We start from the raw sequence: 17,262 nt of genomic DNA, 5'->3' as shown, positions 1-17,262 counted from the left end.
GTGAGTTTGTGTAGAAGATATTGACAAGAAAGGAATGGAGAGGCAAGGACACCAGGACATTGGTGGGCCAAAAATGTCATCGAGGGAGGTGGGAATAGGGACTGATACTAACTAATGAGTTTGCCTCATATCATAGTGGGCTTGCCAACCTCCAGGTGGGGCCTGGAGTTCTCCTAGAATGACAGCTGATCTCCAAACTGCAGAGATCAGTTCCCCTTGGAGAAAATGGCACTTTCAGAGGGCAGTTTTTGTGGCATCACATCCCTGCTGAGCAGCCTCTCCTCCCCAAATTCTGCCCTCCCCAGGCTTTATCCACAAATCTCCAGGAATTTCCCAACCCCGAGTAGGCGACCGTGTAATAGGAGTATGATACAGCATTATAGCCTGAGGCTCCTCACCTCTTGAATACTGTCTGCCAGTGACAACAACACCTTTTTCCTAATTAATGTTATGCTGATCTACCAGGGAAAGCTGTCAGTGCTAAGTAAGCCTTTAGCATATCTTATTTACGTTGCAGCAATGAGCTGTGGTGTAAGTCGTGCTGAAATAAGCATTCAGAACTACAGAAGGGGTATGTGCGCAATGTGTCTCTTCAGAATTAGTGGTGTAGTGGTGTTGGACTAGGGTCTGGGAGACCCTGGTTCGAATCTCCACTCTGGCATGGAAGGTTGCTGGGTGACCTTGGGCTAGTCACACACTTTTAGCCTGACCTACCTCACAGGGTTGCTGAGAAGATAAAATGGAGGAAAGGTGAACAATGTAAGCCTCTTTGGGTCCCCATTGGGAAGAAAAGCTGGGTAGAAATCTGAATTTTAAAAAGAAGAAGAGTTTTTATATGCCAACTTTCTCTGTCACTTAAGGGAGAATCAAACTGGCTTACAATCACCTTCCCTTCCTCTCTCCACAACAGACACCTTGTGAGGTAGGTGGGGCTGAGAGAGTTCAGAGAGAACTGTGACTGGCCCAAGGTCACCCAGCTGGCTTCATGTGTAGGAGCGGGGAAACCAACCCGGTTCTCCAGATTAGAGTCCGCGCTCATGTGGAAGAGTGGGGAAACCAACCCGGTTCACTAGATTAGAGTCCACCGCTCTTAACCACTACACCACGCCATAGAGCACCCCTAAATATTGTTACTAGTTCCTTTTTATGCCCCTTTCTTTGTCTGGGTTCTGAGCATCTTGTTTGTTGTGCTTTTCCCATCCAGGCCCAGCTATGGACCCCAGACCTCCTTAGCTTCAGTGCTTGGCCTTGAGCTTGTGTCTGCAGATCCTCTTCTAGGAAGGATGAAGGAGGATTTGGACTTGGGGCTTGGCGCATGGTATTACAAAGGTTTGCCACAGCCCCAAAGCTGGTGAGGCATGTTTTCCCTTTTGGGAAAGATGTGCCATTTTCACAGAAAGTGAAATTAATAACTTAATTTGACCTCTTCCTGTGCTGTTACTATGCTGCTTTTATGGCAATGCGAGGGAGGCCATGCCTTTGTTGCACTGATAGTGGGAACCCTAGCATTACACTTTAAAAAAAAAGCCATTTCATTACCGCAGATTAGTTTTCTGATCCTTAATCTGCGGTTTATTGTCAGTGATCCTGAGCATTCCCAGTTTGCCTTTTGGCAAGCAATAGCCAGTTCCGTGTTCTCAGATTCATGCCTTTGAATTTTTTTTCATGTTTCTGCATCCTGATAATTGTGAATAAAATTGGGGGGAGGGCTACTGATTCATGAAAATTTTATAAATTCCTTTTTCAGAGAAGTGTATTTTTGTAAATCTAACTTTCCTTTGTGTCATAATTTAGGACTGATTGACCCTTCTGTCTGCCTCACACCCTTATTTCCCCATACCAAGGATTACCAGCTCCGGGTTGGGAAATACCTGGAGATTTTTGGGGCGGAGCCTGAGGAGGGTGGGGTTTTGGGGAGGAGAGGGACTTCAATGCCATAGAGTCCAATTGCCAAAGCAGCCATTTTCTCCAGGTGAATTGATCTCTATTGGCTGGAGATCAGTTGTAATAGCAGGAGATCTCCAGCTAGTACCTGGAGGTTGGCAACCCTATGGATAAGCTACCCCTGTAACTTGCTTTTAAGTGATACTTGCAGACAGGATGATAAAAGGACGGGCATTTCTCTACTTTGTTTACTGCCTAGAGTAATAAGAAAATAAGGAGAGCCCTGCTGGATCTGACTAGTGGCCCATCTAGTCCAGCATTCTTATTCACACAGCAGCCAACCAGCTGCCACGGAAGACCAACAAACAGGTCATAGAGGCCAAGGCCTTCCCCTGGTGTTGCCTTGGTATTAAGAAGCATTGGTATTAAGAGGTTTGCTGCCTGTGAATGTGGAAGTAGTCACCATGGCTAATAGCTATTGATGGACCTATCCTCCATGACCATCACTACATCCACTGGCAGTTAATTCCACAATTAATTCCTTTTAGTGTTTCTCTAATCAGGTTTGGTAAAAACCAGAGTATGGTGGTTTTCTGAGATTCTGATTCTAGAATTAAAAACTGTGGTGGGTGTGTATGCTTCCTTTGTCACCCGAGGATTCCTTCAGTATGTTAAGAAATGAATGGAAAGGGCCAGGTAAAACTTAAATAATAGCTCCAGTTTTGTCATAAACTAGGAAAAATTCCCTTCCTGAGTCCCACCTCTACAATAGATAAAAAGAAAAACTAGATTGCACAAAACAAATTTACAAGGTATATATAATTCATCAGAATATAAAAGGCAATGAAAATGGTAAAAACACATTTGGTTTAGCACCTTGGAGTGAACTGTTTATTAACATCATTAATTTGATAACTATAACTGCAATGAAAGAGAGATAAAATTCAATTCCTTGTAGCTGAATTTCCTGTGGCATTAATTTACGACTCAGGAAGGGTTGTTTACAAAGACGATTGGTATTAAGCCACAGGATTCTGTGAAGATTACCGCATACAATTAAATTTAGAAAAGAGTGTATCCATGGGAACAGCCAGTGCTTTTACTTGAGAGGATATGCAAATCTTTTACTTGCTTTAAGAGTAAAATTCAGTGGCCTTCCGCCACCTGAAGCAAAAATATATGGTTAAGGATATGGACGTTTGCTAACAATTGTATTGCATATCTTAACAATGTTTTGACGAGAGAGCTTCTCATTCTTGTGAAAGTGCTAAAATCTTAGTCCTCGATGTCTGTTATGGTCAAGTTTTACCTGAACACATCTATTTGGATTTTTGTGTAGAAATTAGTTCACACTGTTCTCCTTTCGTTCTATCTGTGAAGATTCTGGTGGAAGGGCTACAACTAAAAACTCCTTAGGGTACTTGAATTGGATTGTTTAATGCCCCCCATCAAATAAGTGTCTCTATTTTTTCCATGCATCTTGACTGTTGTTTCCACCACAGTTCACTCAATCTGTTCTCCTTTCGGCCTTTAATGCAGGGATGTTTCACCGTCTGTAGTCATCGTTGCCAACTGCTTCGGGGCTTCCTTCTGATTATGCTTATGCCTTTTCCGCCCATCAGAGGTGGCCTCGCTCTCCCCATGCATTTTGCCCGTGTTTTCCAGATGCTGTTTTAGCCAGAATCTGGAAAATGTGGGCAAACCGCACAGGGAGGGCGAGGCGACCTCTGACGGGCGGAAAAGGCAAATCAAAAGGAAGCCCCGAAGAAGTCGGCGGGGGTGACCACAGGGAAACTTCCTTGCATAAAAGGCCTTCTTCTTGGACCTCTCTGGCTAGGTCCATTGCTTCTTCTCTTTCTTCCTTTTCAGGGATGATTCTTCCATACTGAACTTATAAAGTAGTCACAAGATTGTGATGTTGGTGGTACCCTATTTTTTTCCTCTCAAGGTTCTTTCAAACTAGTGTCTGAGAGAGCAAAAGTCTTGTGGTAGGATATCTCAGGGTGCTTGATCTGTTGCTGTGCTCCTTCTATATCCTGATGTTAAATATTGTTTCTCAGAAGGAAGTCTTATCGTGTGTTCTGTGGAACTTTGCAGCTAAGTATGCTCAGGATTTCAGCCCTAACATTGGCAGTGGAGGTGGGGGGGATGGGGGAGGAATTGTGAGAATCACCTGCAATGCTAGCCTCACCTCCAGCAGCAATGTCTTGCCGTTTCTCAAGATCAGCCTCCCCCCACCCCTGCAAGGTTTATGCCCCTTACTCAGAAGCTGCATATGGCATAACTCACTGGGAAGAGCGAGAAATCCCCTCACGTTTTTTTCATTCAGGCTTATAGTTTCTATTAATTTATGTCAATATATTATCTTCTCTTATGTTCCCCCCACCAATCTTTTGAGATGGCCCTCTGTTTATCCATCTGTTTATCCCCTCTTCCAACTTGGGTTTCCAGCGATGGTGATCAGCTGGAATTGAGAGACACTGAACTTGCCTCTGAGGCACACAGGCTCAGCCTGACATTTGACTTTCTCCGGTTTCGTTCCCTGTGTCTCCCCTACCACTGCCAAGGCCTGCAATTTCCAGATCCGCTCCAGCATTTCCAAATCAATCAATCTGCAGCTACTGTGTGTGTAAAGTGCCTTCAAGTCGCAGCCGACTTATGGCGACCCCTTTTCGGGGTTTTCATGGCAAGAGACTAACAGAGGTGGTTTGCCAGTGCCTTCCTCTGCACAGCAACCCTGGTATTCCTTGGTGGTCTCCCATCCAAAGACTAACCAGGGCTGACCCTGCTTAGCTTCTGAGATCTGACGAGATCAGACTAGCCTAGGCCATCCAGGTCAGGGCTCTGCAGCTACTAGTGGAACTTTATTCACAATACAAATGAAAGTAGGAACGTGCTTATGTAAATCCCCCTTCTTTTATACCCATCATTGCAGTGCCCACTACAATCTCTCTTTAGCTCTCTCTCAAATATTTAGGGTTGCCAGCCTCCAGGTGGTGGCTGGAGATCTTCCACTATTACAAATGAGATCAGTTTACCTGGAGAAAATGGCCACTTTGGGAGGTGGACTCTGTGGCATTATACCCCATTGAAGTCCCTCCCCAACTCAGACCCCGTCCTCCGCAGGCTCCATCCCCAAAATCTCCAGGTATTTCCCAACCTGGAGCTTGCAACCCTACAAGTATTCCTCACTGTCATTTATGCTTCAGTGGACTGATCTCCACTGTCTTCTAATGCTGAGCGTGTTAGTAAACTGATTTTAATAGTTCTCTTTTCAGAACCGAAAAAAGCTCCCTCTTTTCATCTCACAGCGGATCTTATCGTACCTGTAGAATAGCTGCTGTTCAGCTATATTCAGCAATGTTTGCCATCCCAGCGTGGTGTAATGGTTAACAGTGGTGGTTTGGAGTGGTGCAGTCTGATCTGGAGAACCAGGTTTGATTCCCCACTCCTCCGCATGAGCGGCGGACGCTAATCTGGTGAACTGGATTTGTTTCCCCACTCCTACCCATGAAGCCAGCTGGGTGAACTTGGGCTAGTCACACTCTCTCAGCCCCACCTAACTCACAGGGTGTCTGTTGTGGGGAGGGGAAGGGAAGGTGATTGTAAGCCGGTTTGATTCTTCCTTAAGTGGTAGAAAAAGTTGGCATATAAAAACCAACTCTCCTCCTTCTCCTTCTCCTTTTTCTTCTTCTCCTTCTTCTTATTGGAGAGAGTAGTGTGGCATTTTTTGTTTGGACTGCTAAGGAGAATCAGTTGAACTCCAGCTTGAGCTTGATTGGCATGATTGTAGAAAGCAAAAGGAGGTGTTTGTGAGGTTAGCGGTAACCTCGGAAAAATGGGGCAGCAAAACAATTTGGGATTGTCGGAGAATATGCAGTCATGCCCCTGTCGTTTCTCACCATGGTTATTGCTGTCTCTTTCTCGCTGGCCCAATCTTTTACAGGATCCTCTCTGTCATCTCGGACAATTGTCTATGCCATCAATTCAGAATGTTTCTCGTTTGAATGCATTTTTGCCTCCCACTCGTAATAAGATGCCATGTCTTTAAAGTCCTGTTGTTTTCTGACTCCTTTTCAAAGGCTTTTTTTCATTGATGGCTTTACATTGCTCTGTCCATGACTACATATTTCCTTCCTTCTTCTCACCTTCTGTTGACTTGTACCTTCTATGGACCACCATTCCATTTTCTCATGCTTCCCTCTGTATGTCTTTCTATGTTGACCCCTCATCTCAAACACCTTTCAATTGTCTATCTTTCATTCATTTTTAACCCACCCTTCGTTCAAGATATTCAGGCAGAACTGTATGTTCACAACAACTGTGAAGTAGATAAGGCTGAAAGAGGATGACTGGCCCATGATCACCCAGTGAGCTATGTAGCTAAGTAGGGAGTTCAACCCGGATCTCCCACTAACCACAGTAGCATAAAGTTGGCTTCCCTATTGATAATGGATGTGGCACGGGCCGCTTTAAGTAGAGAAAAAAGACAGGCATATTTTTCCTGTATTTTTTCCAAGGCTGAAAGTAACCTTGGGGAACCTTTTTAGTTAGGGGAAGTTTTCAGGGGGAAAGAGTTAACCCCTGTGTGAATGCCAATCCAAATTCCCTCTCTTGAGCCTGGTTTTTAAAGTCAAACTACACACACTCCAGTCACATAATTCCATCATTGCATGTGGTTTTGGCTGGGAGTAGGGTTTCCACCTCTGGGTTGGGAAATTCCTGGAGATTTTTGGGTGGAGCCTCTGTTGTTTGGAGATCAGTTGTATTTTCAGAAGATCTCTAGGCCCCACCTATTTAGGAGAACCACAAACTGTGAAGTGCCTAAGAACATCTCCATTTTTGTGAGTGAGCGGGGTGGGGTGGCTGGGGAGCTCTCTCAAACCAACTTCATTCACAGACCCTTTTGTAAGGCATGATTGATTCACCTGTGTCAAGCTGTTCCCTGTCAGCTTAATGGTTGCTTGCCCTGCTTCTGTGTTTTCAAATACCGTCTGATAACATGGACAGAACAAACTTAATTAAGACTCCAGGCCCAGAGTGGTTAGCAGTAGGGACTGTGTCATTTTCTGTATTCAGTACCATGTTTGCCATACCACCAGTGTTAAATAAATGTGAGCTGGAATCTGTGTTATCGTTATCTGACAAGGTTCAGTAATGAAAATGTTTGCTCATAAATGCATCTGTTGCCAAAGACAGATGTTTGTAGGAAGTGCATATTGCAGCAAGTTCATATAATTTCCAAGAAACAGGTTTTCAATATTGTCTTCATAACAGCAAAGGTTAGAGAAACTTTTTCATGCAGTATCTAGAAGTATGGTATTTTTAATAAACTTTACCCACAGACTACAAAACAGGTATACTTTTAAAAAAAAATTGTGCAGAGATCATCCTACAGTCAGAGCTTTATAATGAAGGCCCAGTTCAGGCATAAGAGGGCATTTCTATTTCCTTTCCCTTTTGCCCTCTCATACAAATTCCCTCCTTTCTGCCCTTTTCAGTTTTGCCCTAATGTCTACACCAATGTTAACGCTTACCATGGTTAGCCTCAAACCAAACTGTGCAATTATAGTTAGAAGCAGGCTTGGGTATTCTGGTTGGAACTAAGCATGGTTGGTGTTAGTATTATTTCAGATGTAACACAGCACCATGGTTAGCTTTGAAAAGGGACCGGATGTTGACCCCAGAAGTATGCATATGTTTGTTTGTTATCTATTTTTTCTGAAAATGTTAATAAAATATCTTTAAGGTGCTACTGGACTCTTGCTCTTTTCTATGGTTAGAAGAGATAGGGAAATCATGTTCTGCATTAGGCCAGAGGGCTTCAAACCAGTGTATCTGATGTATGCAAGGATCAGTCAATTCTCATATTGATTTTGCTATCCTAAAAATGTTTGGTGAGGTTTATTACTGTAGCTACCCTGACCTGGATGGCCCAGGCTAGCCTGATCTCGTCAGATCTCAGAAGCTAAGCAGGGTCGGCCCTGGTTAGTATTTGGATGGGAGACCACCAAGGAAGTCCAGGGTTGCTGTGCAGAGGAAGGCACTGGCAAACCACCTCTGTTAGTCTCTTGCCATGAAAACCCCAAAAGGGGTCGCCATAAGTCGGCTGCGACTTGACGGCACTTTACACACACACATTACTGTAGCTAGTACAGAACTAAAATTTGCAGAACTGTAAATTATTTCTTCTTTTTTAAAAAAGTGACCCTCATTCTTCTCTTCTGTCTTTTTTTCAGGCTCACAGGTATTTAGTGGGAGGAGTGAGTTTCGCATTGGCACCCTGAAATTTCACCCTGCTGATCCTAATGTTTTTATTTGTGGAGGATTTAGTCCAGAGGTTAAAGCGTGGGACATAAGGATTTGCAAGGTAAATGAAAACAAAACTGACATTTTGCTTGCTTGATAACGAAGCAAGGGTAGGTAACGATGCCGTTTTGGAGAAGATAATTGGCATTTTCTGTTAAAAAAAAACATGAGAACGTGACTTTACCAATCATGCTTGTTTTGTCTTATAAAAGTGAATAGCTACTGTCAATATTGTACTCTCTCAAAGAAATGAAAACAGAAAAGGAGAAAAAAATGAAAGTTTTTTTTTTAAAGATAAAAGCATTAATTCTCTTGTGGGAGGGGGGCTGTAGGAAAAAGGGGAATTGGGTGAGATTCATTGGAAAAGCTGTCTGGATCCAATCCCTTGTATTTATTTCCATGGAACCCTGTAGTAAAGGGAAACTATACATTCTGTGTACACATTCTGAAATTTCTGGCAACTGTGGCATAAGGCAGCTATATCGTATGATGAACCCTAAGCGTGTGCCAAGTTAAAAGAGTTGGTATCTCGGAAAGCGTAGACTTTTGACTTTAAAGTCTGTTTGCCTGTGACTAATCCGCCTTTTTGCATATTTTTTAAAACTAAGAATCTAAATGATTTGTGATTGTTTCGTTTGATTTTCATCGTCTGGATTATTCTTGGAAAAAGCGGTCCAAGTGACTTGGGAGCATCTAAGTGTTGTGAAAAGAGCTTTGGCTGACTTCAGCCCTCAGTTTGGGGGAATTCAATCTGTGCAAAGCTCTTGGATTGCTCCAATTGCTGCAAGCTTTCCCCTGCAATGTCATGAAGCGTTTTATAAACAGTACAGAAATGTAATCAGCTACTTTTTTACACTGGTTTTCTTTCTTTGGAACAGCGTGTTTGCTGATCGGCCTGATTTCTGCTTTCCTCTGTGTGTGTGTGTGTGTGTGTGTTAAGTGCTGTCAAGTCGCTTCCGACTCATGGCGACGCTATGAATCAATGTCCTCCAAAATGTCCTATCTTTGATAGCCTTGCTCAGATCTTGCAAATTGAGGGCTGTGGCTTCCTTTATAGAGTCAATCCATCTCTTGTTGGGTCTTCCTCTTTTCCTGCTGCCCTCACCTTTTCCTAGCATGACTGTCTTTTCCAGTGACTCTTGTCTTCTTATAATGTGACCAAAATACGATAGCCTCAGTTTAGTCATTTTAGCTTCTAGGGTCAGTTCAGGCTTGATTTGATCTATAACCCACTGATTTGTTTTTTTGGCAGTCCATGGTATCTGTAACACTCTCCTCCAACACCACATTTCAAAGAGTCTACTTTCTTCCTTTCAGCTTTCTTCAATGTCCCGCTTTCACACCCATACATAGTAATAGGGAATACGATGGCATGATGCATTCCTATAGTTTATGATACTTTGAGGCTGGTCTGTTTTCAGAGTTTCATTTACCTTCATACTAAGTTTGTGCAAAGCAATCATGTATTCCCCACCCACCCCACCCAATCTCTCCATTTTCTTTCTATTTGTGCATCCTTATGGTAACATTTGAGGCTGGATAAAAGAGTAGTCATCCTTGTGTGTCGTAATTTTGACTGTCGCAATATGCTCAATTTATTCTTAACTGGAAGAGATGGCTGGGGATTGCTTCCCACTTGCATCCAATTATGATGATGACACATGGCATTTCTATATAACCTAGGCATTTTTTGATAGCTCTTTCTTCTTAGTTTGTCACAAGAGACTTGCTATTTTCCAATCCCCCTATACATTTGCTGCAGCTTAGATCATGTTTTGTCTTAAATTGTACTTCCAAATCTTTCCCTATCATTTGACTCAGAAGAGCAGTTGATATTTGTGTGGATGGAGCTGCATCCCCACCCCGCAGATATTCCCTTTGTTATATGCAAGCCTTCGCTTGTTTCATTGGCAAAACTCAAAACTCTTTCATCAGAGATACATGAACGCTAAGATTCTGTCACATAGGGGTGGGGGAGCACAGAATGTGGGATTTGATACAGAAACCATCTTGATGAGCATCTCTGTTTCCTCTTTTGTTTTTGTTTTTGTGTTTAAACAAGACAAGTTTCTGATCCTTTTCACTGCAAACATATGCTTCAATTTGTGGACAAGACTTGCTGAAATCCAGAAGCCAGAGGGATGTTTGAATAACATTTCCAACAAATTTTGGGATACGTTTATCTTCTTGCCCTCCTGTGACTAGAAAAACCAGAATAAATTATGCAAATAGAGTCTATTTGCATGATTTATACAGGTGATGGATTTTGACTTTTTTGGGTATAGAATTTCAATTACTAAGGCACAGAGGTGTAAACTACGGGGGGGGGGGCAAGCGGGGCTCAAGCTCCCCCCCCCCCCGATTTCCTGACAGGGGCAATGCCCCCTCTGGGCATTCAGGCCCTCTGGGATTTCTCAGCAGGGCCAATGCCCCCCCTCCCGGTTCAGTCAGTCCAGTTTGTCTTTGAAGCAACTTGACAAGTTCCTAGGAGGTTTTTGTAAAGATAACAGGGGGAGGAGACCTTCTGTTGATAATACTGTCCTTGAAGAGATAGGAGGAGCATGGAAGAAGGAAAGGAAAGATCACTCCATCTAGCAATCAGGAAGCCTCAGTGGTTGGACTGAAGAATGTATTACTGAAGAATGTATTTCCAGGAAATACAACACGAATTCTGATGTAAGGACAGCTAGATTCGAGTCCAGTAGCACCTTGGAGACCAACAAGATTTGGAGAGTCAAAGCTTCCTTTGTTGGTATCTGTTGAAGGGAGTATTGAGTCTCAAAAAAACCCCAAATTGTATTGGTCTTTAAGGTGCTGCTGGACTCTTATCTAGCTTTCTCTACCACTTAAGGCAGAATCAAACCGGCTTACAATCCTCTCCCCTTCCCCTCCCAGTGGCCTACCAGCCTGCCCCAGGCATGGGGGAAGCCTCCACCCCATGAGCCCTTTGGAAGAGTCAAGAATATTTTTCTCTTTAGACATTTTTTGTCTCTGTAAATGAGGGTGGGGGGGATAAAGTTGGTTCCCCAAATATGGAAAGTACCGTATATACTCGGGTATAAGCCGACCCGAGTATAAGCCGACCCCCCAAATTTGAGGCCAGAAAAGGGAATTTCTTATTGACCCGTGTATAAGCTGAGGGTCAATAAGAAATTCCCTTTACCGGCAATGCTGCGCTCTAAAATGGCGGCCGCCATTTTAGAGGTCAGAGCCCCTGCCCCAGGTCGCCCTCCCGCCGCCTCCCAGGCCCTTCCGCCCCACCCCACCCCACCCCACCCCCAGTGCCATCCAAGGGGGAGGGGGAAGAGCCCCTGAACCCCCTACTTACCGGGAGACGCGGCGAATCGGCGGCGTGGCCTTCCTGGGCTGGCAGGAGGCCTTTCCAGGCCCCTGCCTGCCGGAGGAAGGCGCTTGGGTGCGTGGGTGGCGGCGGCGCAGCCGGCAGGGACCTCCTGCCGGCCCCTCCAGGACCCTGCCGGCAGGAGAAAGACTCCCGGGCGCCTGGGCGGCGGCAGAGCGGCCGGCAGGGACCTCCTGCCGGCCCAGGAAGGACCCTGCCGGCAGGAGAAAGGCTCCCGGGCGAGGCGGCGATGGCAGCGGTAAGTTCCTCCCTCCTCCCTCCTCCCCCCTCCCCTCTCCTACCGTATTGACCCGTGCATAAGCCGAGTTCGGCTTTTTCAGCCCTTTTTTTGGGCTGAAAAACTCGGCTTATACACGAGTATATACGGTACTCAAATTGTCTCAGTGAAGGAGTTCATGACATCTTTCCTCTCCTCTTACAGAGTCCTCTTTCTTTGACTGATATTCAGACTGAGTGGGAAAAGTATATATTTAAAACCACATGATTAATTGTTGATGGCATATGGTTTTTGGAAATATGAATAATTTCATATTGAAATAATTTAATATAGATTACTAAGTATGGGTCTGGAACAGGCTCAGCCCCGTGGCCCCCTCCCTGGGAAATTTAGAAGTCTACACCCCTACCAAGGCATAGATTTCCCCCTCTTAAGACTACAAGGATCCCTGGCTGCCATCAGCTAAGCACTGGAATCCTACTGTCTCCTCAAACCTAAATGTTAATAGTTGCAGCAAGATTAGACATCAGTCTTCAAAATATATATTTCCTTTTACAAAAGATGTATCTGTTTGTTCCCTTCCTTCTTTTATTCCTCATTGATTTTTTAAAAATAAGTCAAAATTTAATTAAAAACCCATGTATGCCACCATCTAGCCAAGTTAAGCACTCCCAAGTCCTATTTTCAACCGGGAAAGAATCAGTACTCTTAAACATTGTCTGGAGCACACCCGTATTTTGTCACATAAGCTTACGGTTGCCAGTCTTAACTGATCGAAAAATATCTGGTCAATTCACCAGTCATATATTACCGGTAATCAAGTAGGATAGGAATGGATCCTATGACTCACTTCCACCAGGGAGAAAGATTTCCTTTAACTAAGAAAGACTTTTCTTCATCAGAGGATACCTTTGTCCACTAAAAAAAAGCAATGCCATTTCTGGAAGTGACACCCCTGCAGACAGTCTTTCTCTGCTGAAGGAAGAATTAGCAGAAGAGATTTGTGGGATCCAGCTTAGCAGAAGGGGGTCGTAGGGTCAACTACACCCACTGTTGACCAGTTACTTGACTTTGAGTCAACCCTAGAAGACACAGATGGAATGTAATGGCTTGAATTCTTCTGAAAATTTCTGCTGAGAGAAATGAGCATGAGTTCTCCATCTTACCCCTCCTTCTGCAACCCAGAATACCCCCAGAAATTATCTGGGAGATGGGGACTCACAGGAACAGAATGACGGGGGAACTGGAGGTTTTCAGCAAGGGGGAATAATTGGTGGAAACAACACACCCACACCCTTCCACCAGCAGAAATTCTCTGCAGGATCCCAGCCAGGATTTAAAAAAAATTAATGATCCCGCAGAATATTTGACAATGTTTGACTGGTCAGTGGACTGGCTCTTCATAAACTATTGTTTCACCTTGTTTTTGTTATTTTCTTCCCTGTCTCCCTGTGAGTTTTTTCCTTGCTGGCTTTTAGAATATAAGTGACTATAGAGGATTTTTAAAAAAAATTAAGCATGCAGCATACTTTTAAGTACCGTATATACCCATGTATAAGCCGACCCGCGTATAAGCCGAGGTGCCTAATTTCTCCCCAAAAATGGGGAAAAATTAGGCACCCGCGTATAAGCCGAGGGTCGGCTTATAACCCCTCCCCCCCCCGCAGGCTTACCTGACAGGGCTCTCCAGCGGCGAGGGTCCGGCGGCGGCGCGGCCCGGGGGGGCCTGGGCAGCCTTCCTGCGGGTTCAGGAGTCTGCCCCAGGCCGCTCCCGGCAGGAGGAAACGGCGGCGAGGCCCAGGGGGACCCGGAGCAGCCTTCCTGCGGCTGCAGGAGGCTGCCCAAGGCCCCTCCCGGCCGGGAAAAATGGCGGCGGGGGCCGGGGGGGCCGGGGCAGCCTTCCTGCGGCTGCAGGAGGCTGCCCAAGGCCCCTCCCGCCCCAAAAAAATGGCGGGGGGGGGGCCGGGGCAGCCTTCCTGTGGCTGCAGGAGGCTTCCCATGGCCCCTCCCGCCCGAAAAAAATGGCGGAGGGGGGGGAAGGGCCGGGGCAGCCTTCCTGCGGCTGCAGGAGGCTGCCCAAGGCCCCTCCCGCCCGAAAAAAATGGCGGCGGGGGGTGGGGGGGGCCTTGGGTAGCCATCCCGCTGCTGCAGAAGGCTTCCCATGGCCCCTCCCGCCCGAAAAAAATGGCGGCGGGGGTGGGAAGGGCCGGGGCAGCCTTCCTGCGGCTGCAGGAGGCTGCCCAAGGCCCCTCCCGCCCGAAAAAAATGGCGGCGGGGGGCGAGGGGGGCCTTGGGCAGCCATCCTGCGGCTGCAGGAGGCTTCCCATGGCCCCTCCCGCTCGGGAAAAATGGCGGCGGGGGCCGGGGGGGCCGGGGCAGCCTTCCTGCGGCTGCAGGAGGCTGCCCAAGGCCGCTCCCGGCGGCAGGAAGCGGCACGGGCCCGGCGGCGGCGGTAAGTTTCCCCCCTCCCTCCTCCCTCCTCCCTCCCCCCCCCATATTGACCCGCTTATAAGCCGAGGCCGGCTTTTTCAGCCCATTTTTGGGGCTGAAAAACTCGGCTTATACGCGAGTATATACGGTAAGGCTAGGCACACTCCCCATTGTAATTGGGATAGTCTGGTATGATCATCACATTTGAACACTCAACAGGGGTGGGGGAAGCTTATTTTTAAATCAGGATTTCTAAATTGGCTTACAAATATAAAACAAAATTCAGCCCATGCATAGAATGTGCTATTCGTATAATGATGTAATCCTTAGCAGAACTACATCCTTCTAAACTCCACTGAGCTCAGTGTATAAGAGTGTAACTCTGCTTACAGTGGCATTGTAACTCTTTCTTGAGCCTGAGTCACGGATATTCATAGCCTGAGTCATTCACTGCACCTCCAACAGAGCCAAGTGAAGAAGAAGAGTTGGTGTTTATATGCCGACTTTCTCTACCACTTAAGGAAGAATCAAACTGGCTTACAATCACCTTCCCTTCCCCACAACGGACAATCTGTGAGGTAGGTGGGGCTGAGAGAGCTCTTAAGAGAGCTGTGACTAGCTCAAGATCACCCAGCTGGAAAGGGGATTTTTAAAATGCTGGGCATGATGCCCTTGAAGTTGTGCATGCCCTGAGCTTGTCCAAGAGCTTTCCAGACTATGGTCAGACAAGCTCAGAGATCTCACAGCTTCTTCCCCTTACCCAAAATTTGCCCACTGAACGGTAGAACCTTAAAACCCCTATTGGAGGCGCTCCTTACCTCACTTGGAGCTACACCTCGTGTCCATGCTGGGCTTTAAATAGACTTAATGTGAAAGTACATTCTGTGCCCACGCAGAATCTCTTGTTTTGTGTTGCAAACTAATTTATGAACTTCTGAGAGAGATAACATTTGGCTTTTAATGTGTGCCTGCGTGCATAAAGCACCAGGCAAATTTATATTCCAGTCCAGATAATTGCTGATTTTGTCAGATAACTGCTTTTTATGTTACCAGTGTTTAAGACTCTGGCATTTTGACTTACATTCCTGTGACCCTGTAGCCATTGTGTTGTGTGAATTCTGGTGTATGTTGTTTGCAGCAAAGTAGATTTGAATATCCTAAGGAGAAAATTCTTTAGCGATAACTCAATCTCATCTTATTTACCATTTATTCTGCAGCGATATCAGGTTACACAAAATCATCTGGTTTGTGGCTTCCTAGAGGCACCCGGTTGGCCACTGTGTGAACAGACTGCTGGACATGATGGGCCTTGGTCTGATCCAGCAGGGCCTTTCTTATTTTCTTATATGCTTCGTCTGCAGAAAGGCCTCAGAAATCCATGGCCCAATGCCATGATCTGCAATTATAGTAATGCCTTTGTATTTATATCCTGCTTTTTTTCTGCATAAGGGGGTTCAGAGTGGCTAGTAAAATAAGAAGCAAATCTGGATGCAGCCCCCAACCTAGAAACAGCCCCCAACCTAGAAACATCACCAAAAACCATTTGTGACCATTCATTTCAAGAAACATTAAACACAGCTGCCATAAGAAAAAAAACACATCTTCATCACATGAGTTCATAAATGGGACTGGTTTGCAGTATTTTTAAAACAATCCCAAGGTTGCAATGTCCCTCACTTCCTCTGGAAAGGTATTTTAAAGAAATGGGGCCTCTGCCCCTCTTGTAACCTCCTAATTGAGGCAAATAACAATTACTCAATTAGTTACTTGGATAAATTATTAGGGACTGTGGTCTATACTACTGAGTATAGCTTGATGAAACCAGGATCCCACTATGTAGGATGGTGTCATGTTAATACTTATACTTTGCTTCTGTTTTGTTTTTAAACTTCTGATTGGTTCTAGAACCCTAATTCCTATTGCACTGGTCACTGAATATCAGGGTACTAGCTGGAAATCTCCTGCTATTACAACTGATCTCCAGCCAATAGAGGTCAGTTCACCTGGAGAAAATGGCTGCTTTGGCAATTGGACTGTATGGCATTGAAGTCCCTCCCCTCCCCAAACCCCGCCCTCCTCAGGCTCTGCCCTAAAAACCTCCCACCAGTGGTGAAGAAGGACCTGGCAACCCTAATCCTGCCGAATGTATTAACTCCACCTTGAATCCAAGTGAGATAGGCTGACTGTAAATAGCATAAAAACAAACTGAATAATTTTCTGCCAGTGGACGTAGTGATGGTCATGACAATAGATGGCTTTAGAAGGGGACAGATTCATGGAGGACTGGTCCATCAGTGGCTACTAGCCATGGTGAACAAAGGAAGCCTCTGTATCATGGCAGCAGACTTTGGAATCCCACTACCAGGAGGCAGCATCAGAAGGAAAGCCTTGGCCTCGATGCTGTGTTTGTTGGTCCATCAGGACAAGGGGTTGGCTGCTATTTGAAACAGGTTGTTGGGCTCGATAGACCACTGGTCTGATCCAGTAGGGCTCTGATGTGCTGATTACCAAGGTACAGAGAGGAGAAAAGTTTGGGAGGAGAGTGACGAGGATGACCAGGGGCCTGGAGACCAAGTTCTGCAAGGAAAGGCAGAGGGACTTGGGAACGTTCAGTCTGGAGAAGAGGAGGTTGAGGGGGAACATGATTGTTCTCTTTAAGTATTTTAAGGGCTGTCACGTAGAGGAGGGCAGGGAGCTGTTCCTGTTGGCAGCAGAGGACAGGATTCGCAATAATAGGTTTAAATTGCAGGCTGAAAGGTACAGACTGGATATTAGGGAAACTTTTTTTTTACATTAAGAGTTGTTCGACAGTGGAATCACCTGCCCAGGGAGGTGGTGAGCTCCCCCTCACTGGCAGTCTTTAAGTAGAGGCTGGACAAGCACTTGTCAGGGATGCTCCAGGCAGATCCTGCATTGAGCAGGGGGTTGGACTAGATGGCCTGTATGGCCCCTTCCAACTCTATGATTCTAAGGAGGACTGAAGCTGGCTCATGGATTCTTATCAAAAGACGTGATCCTTTAAGTACATGGACCTATGGCCTATCAGGTCTTTTGCTGTTAA

At 45.6% G+C, this 17,262-nt stretch overlaps 1 protein-coding gene across 1 annotated transcript in view; it reads left to right on the top strand.

Moving 5' to 3' along the window:
• Positions 1-17,262, top strand: part of WDR25 (WD repeat domain 25) — a 120,760-nt gene that overhangs the window by 82,013 nt on the left and 21,485 nt on the right. The window contains exon 3 of the mRNA XM_056851669.1: positions 8,124-8,254. Within this exon, the coding sequence (XP_056707647.1) occupies positions 8,124-8,254 (131 nt within the window). The remainder of the gene's footprint in view (positions 1-8,123; positions 8,255-17,262) is intronic.

This window comes from Euleptes europaea, chromosome 6 (genome assembly GCF_029931775.1).
Source record: "Euleptes europaea isolate rEulEur1 chromosome 6, rEulEur1.hap1, whole genome shotgun sequence".
In the NCBI taxonomy this organism is placed as follows: Eukaryota; Metazoa; Chordata; class Lepidosauria; order Squamata; family Sphaerodactylidae; genus Euleptes; species Euleptes europaea.
This window is presented reverse-complemented; position numbering and strand designations above follow the sequence as displayed.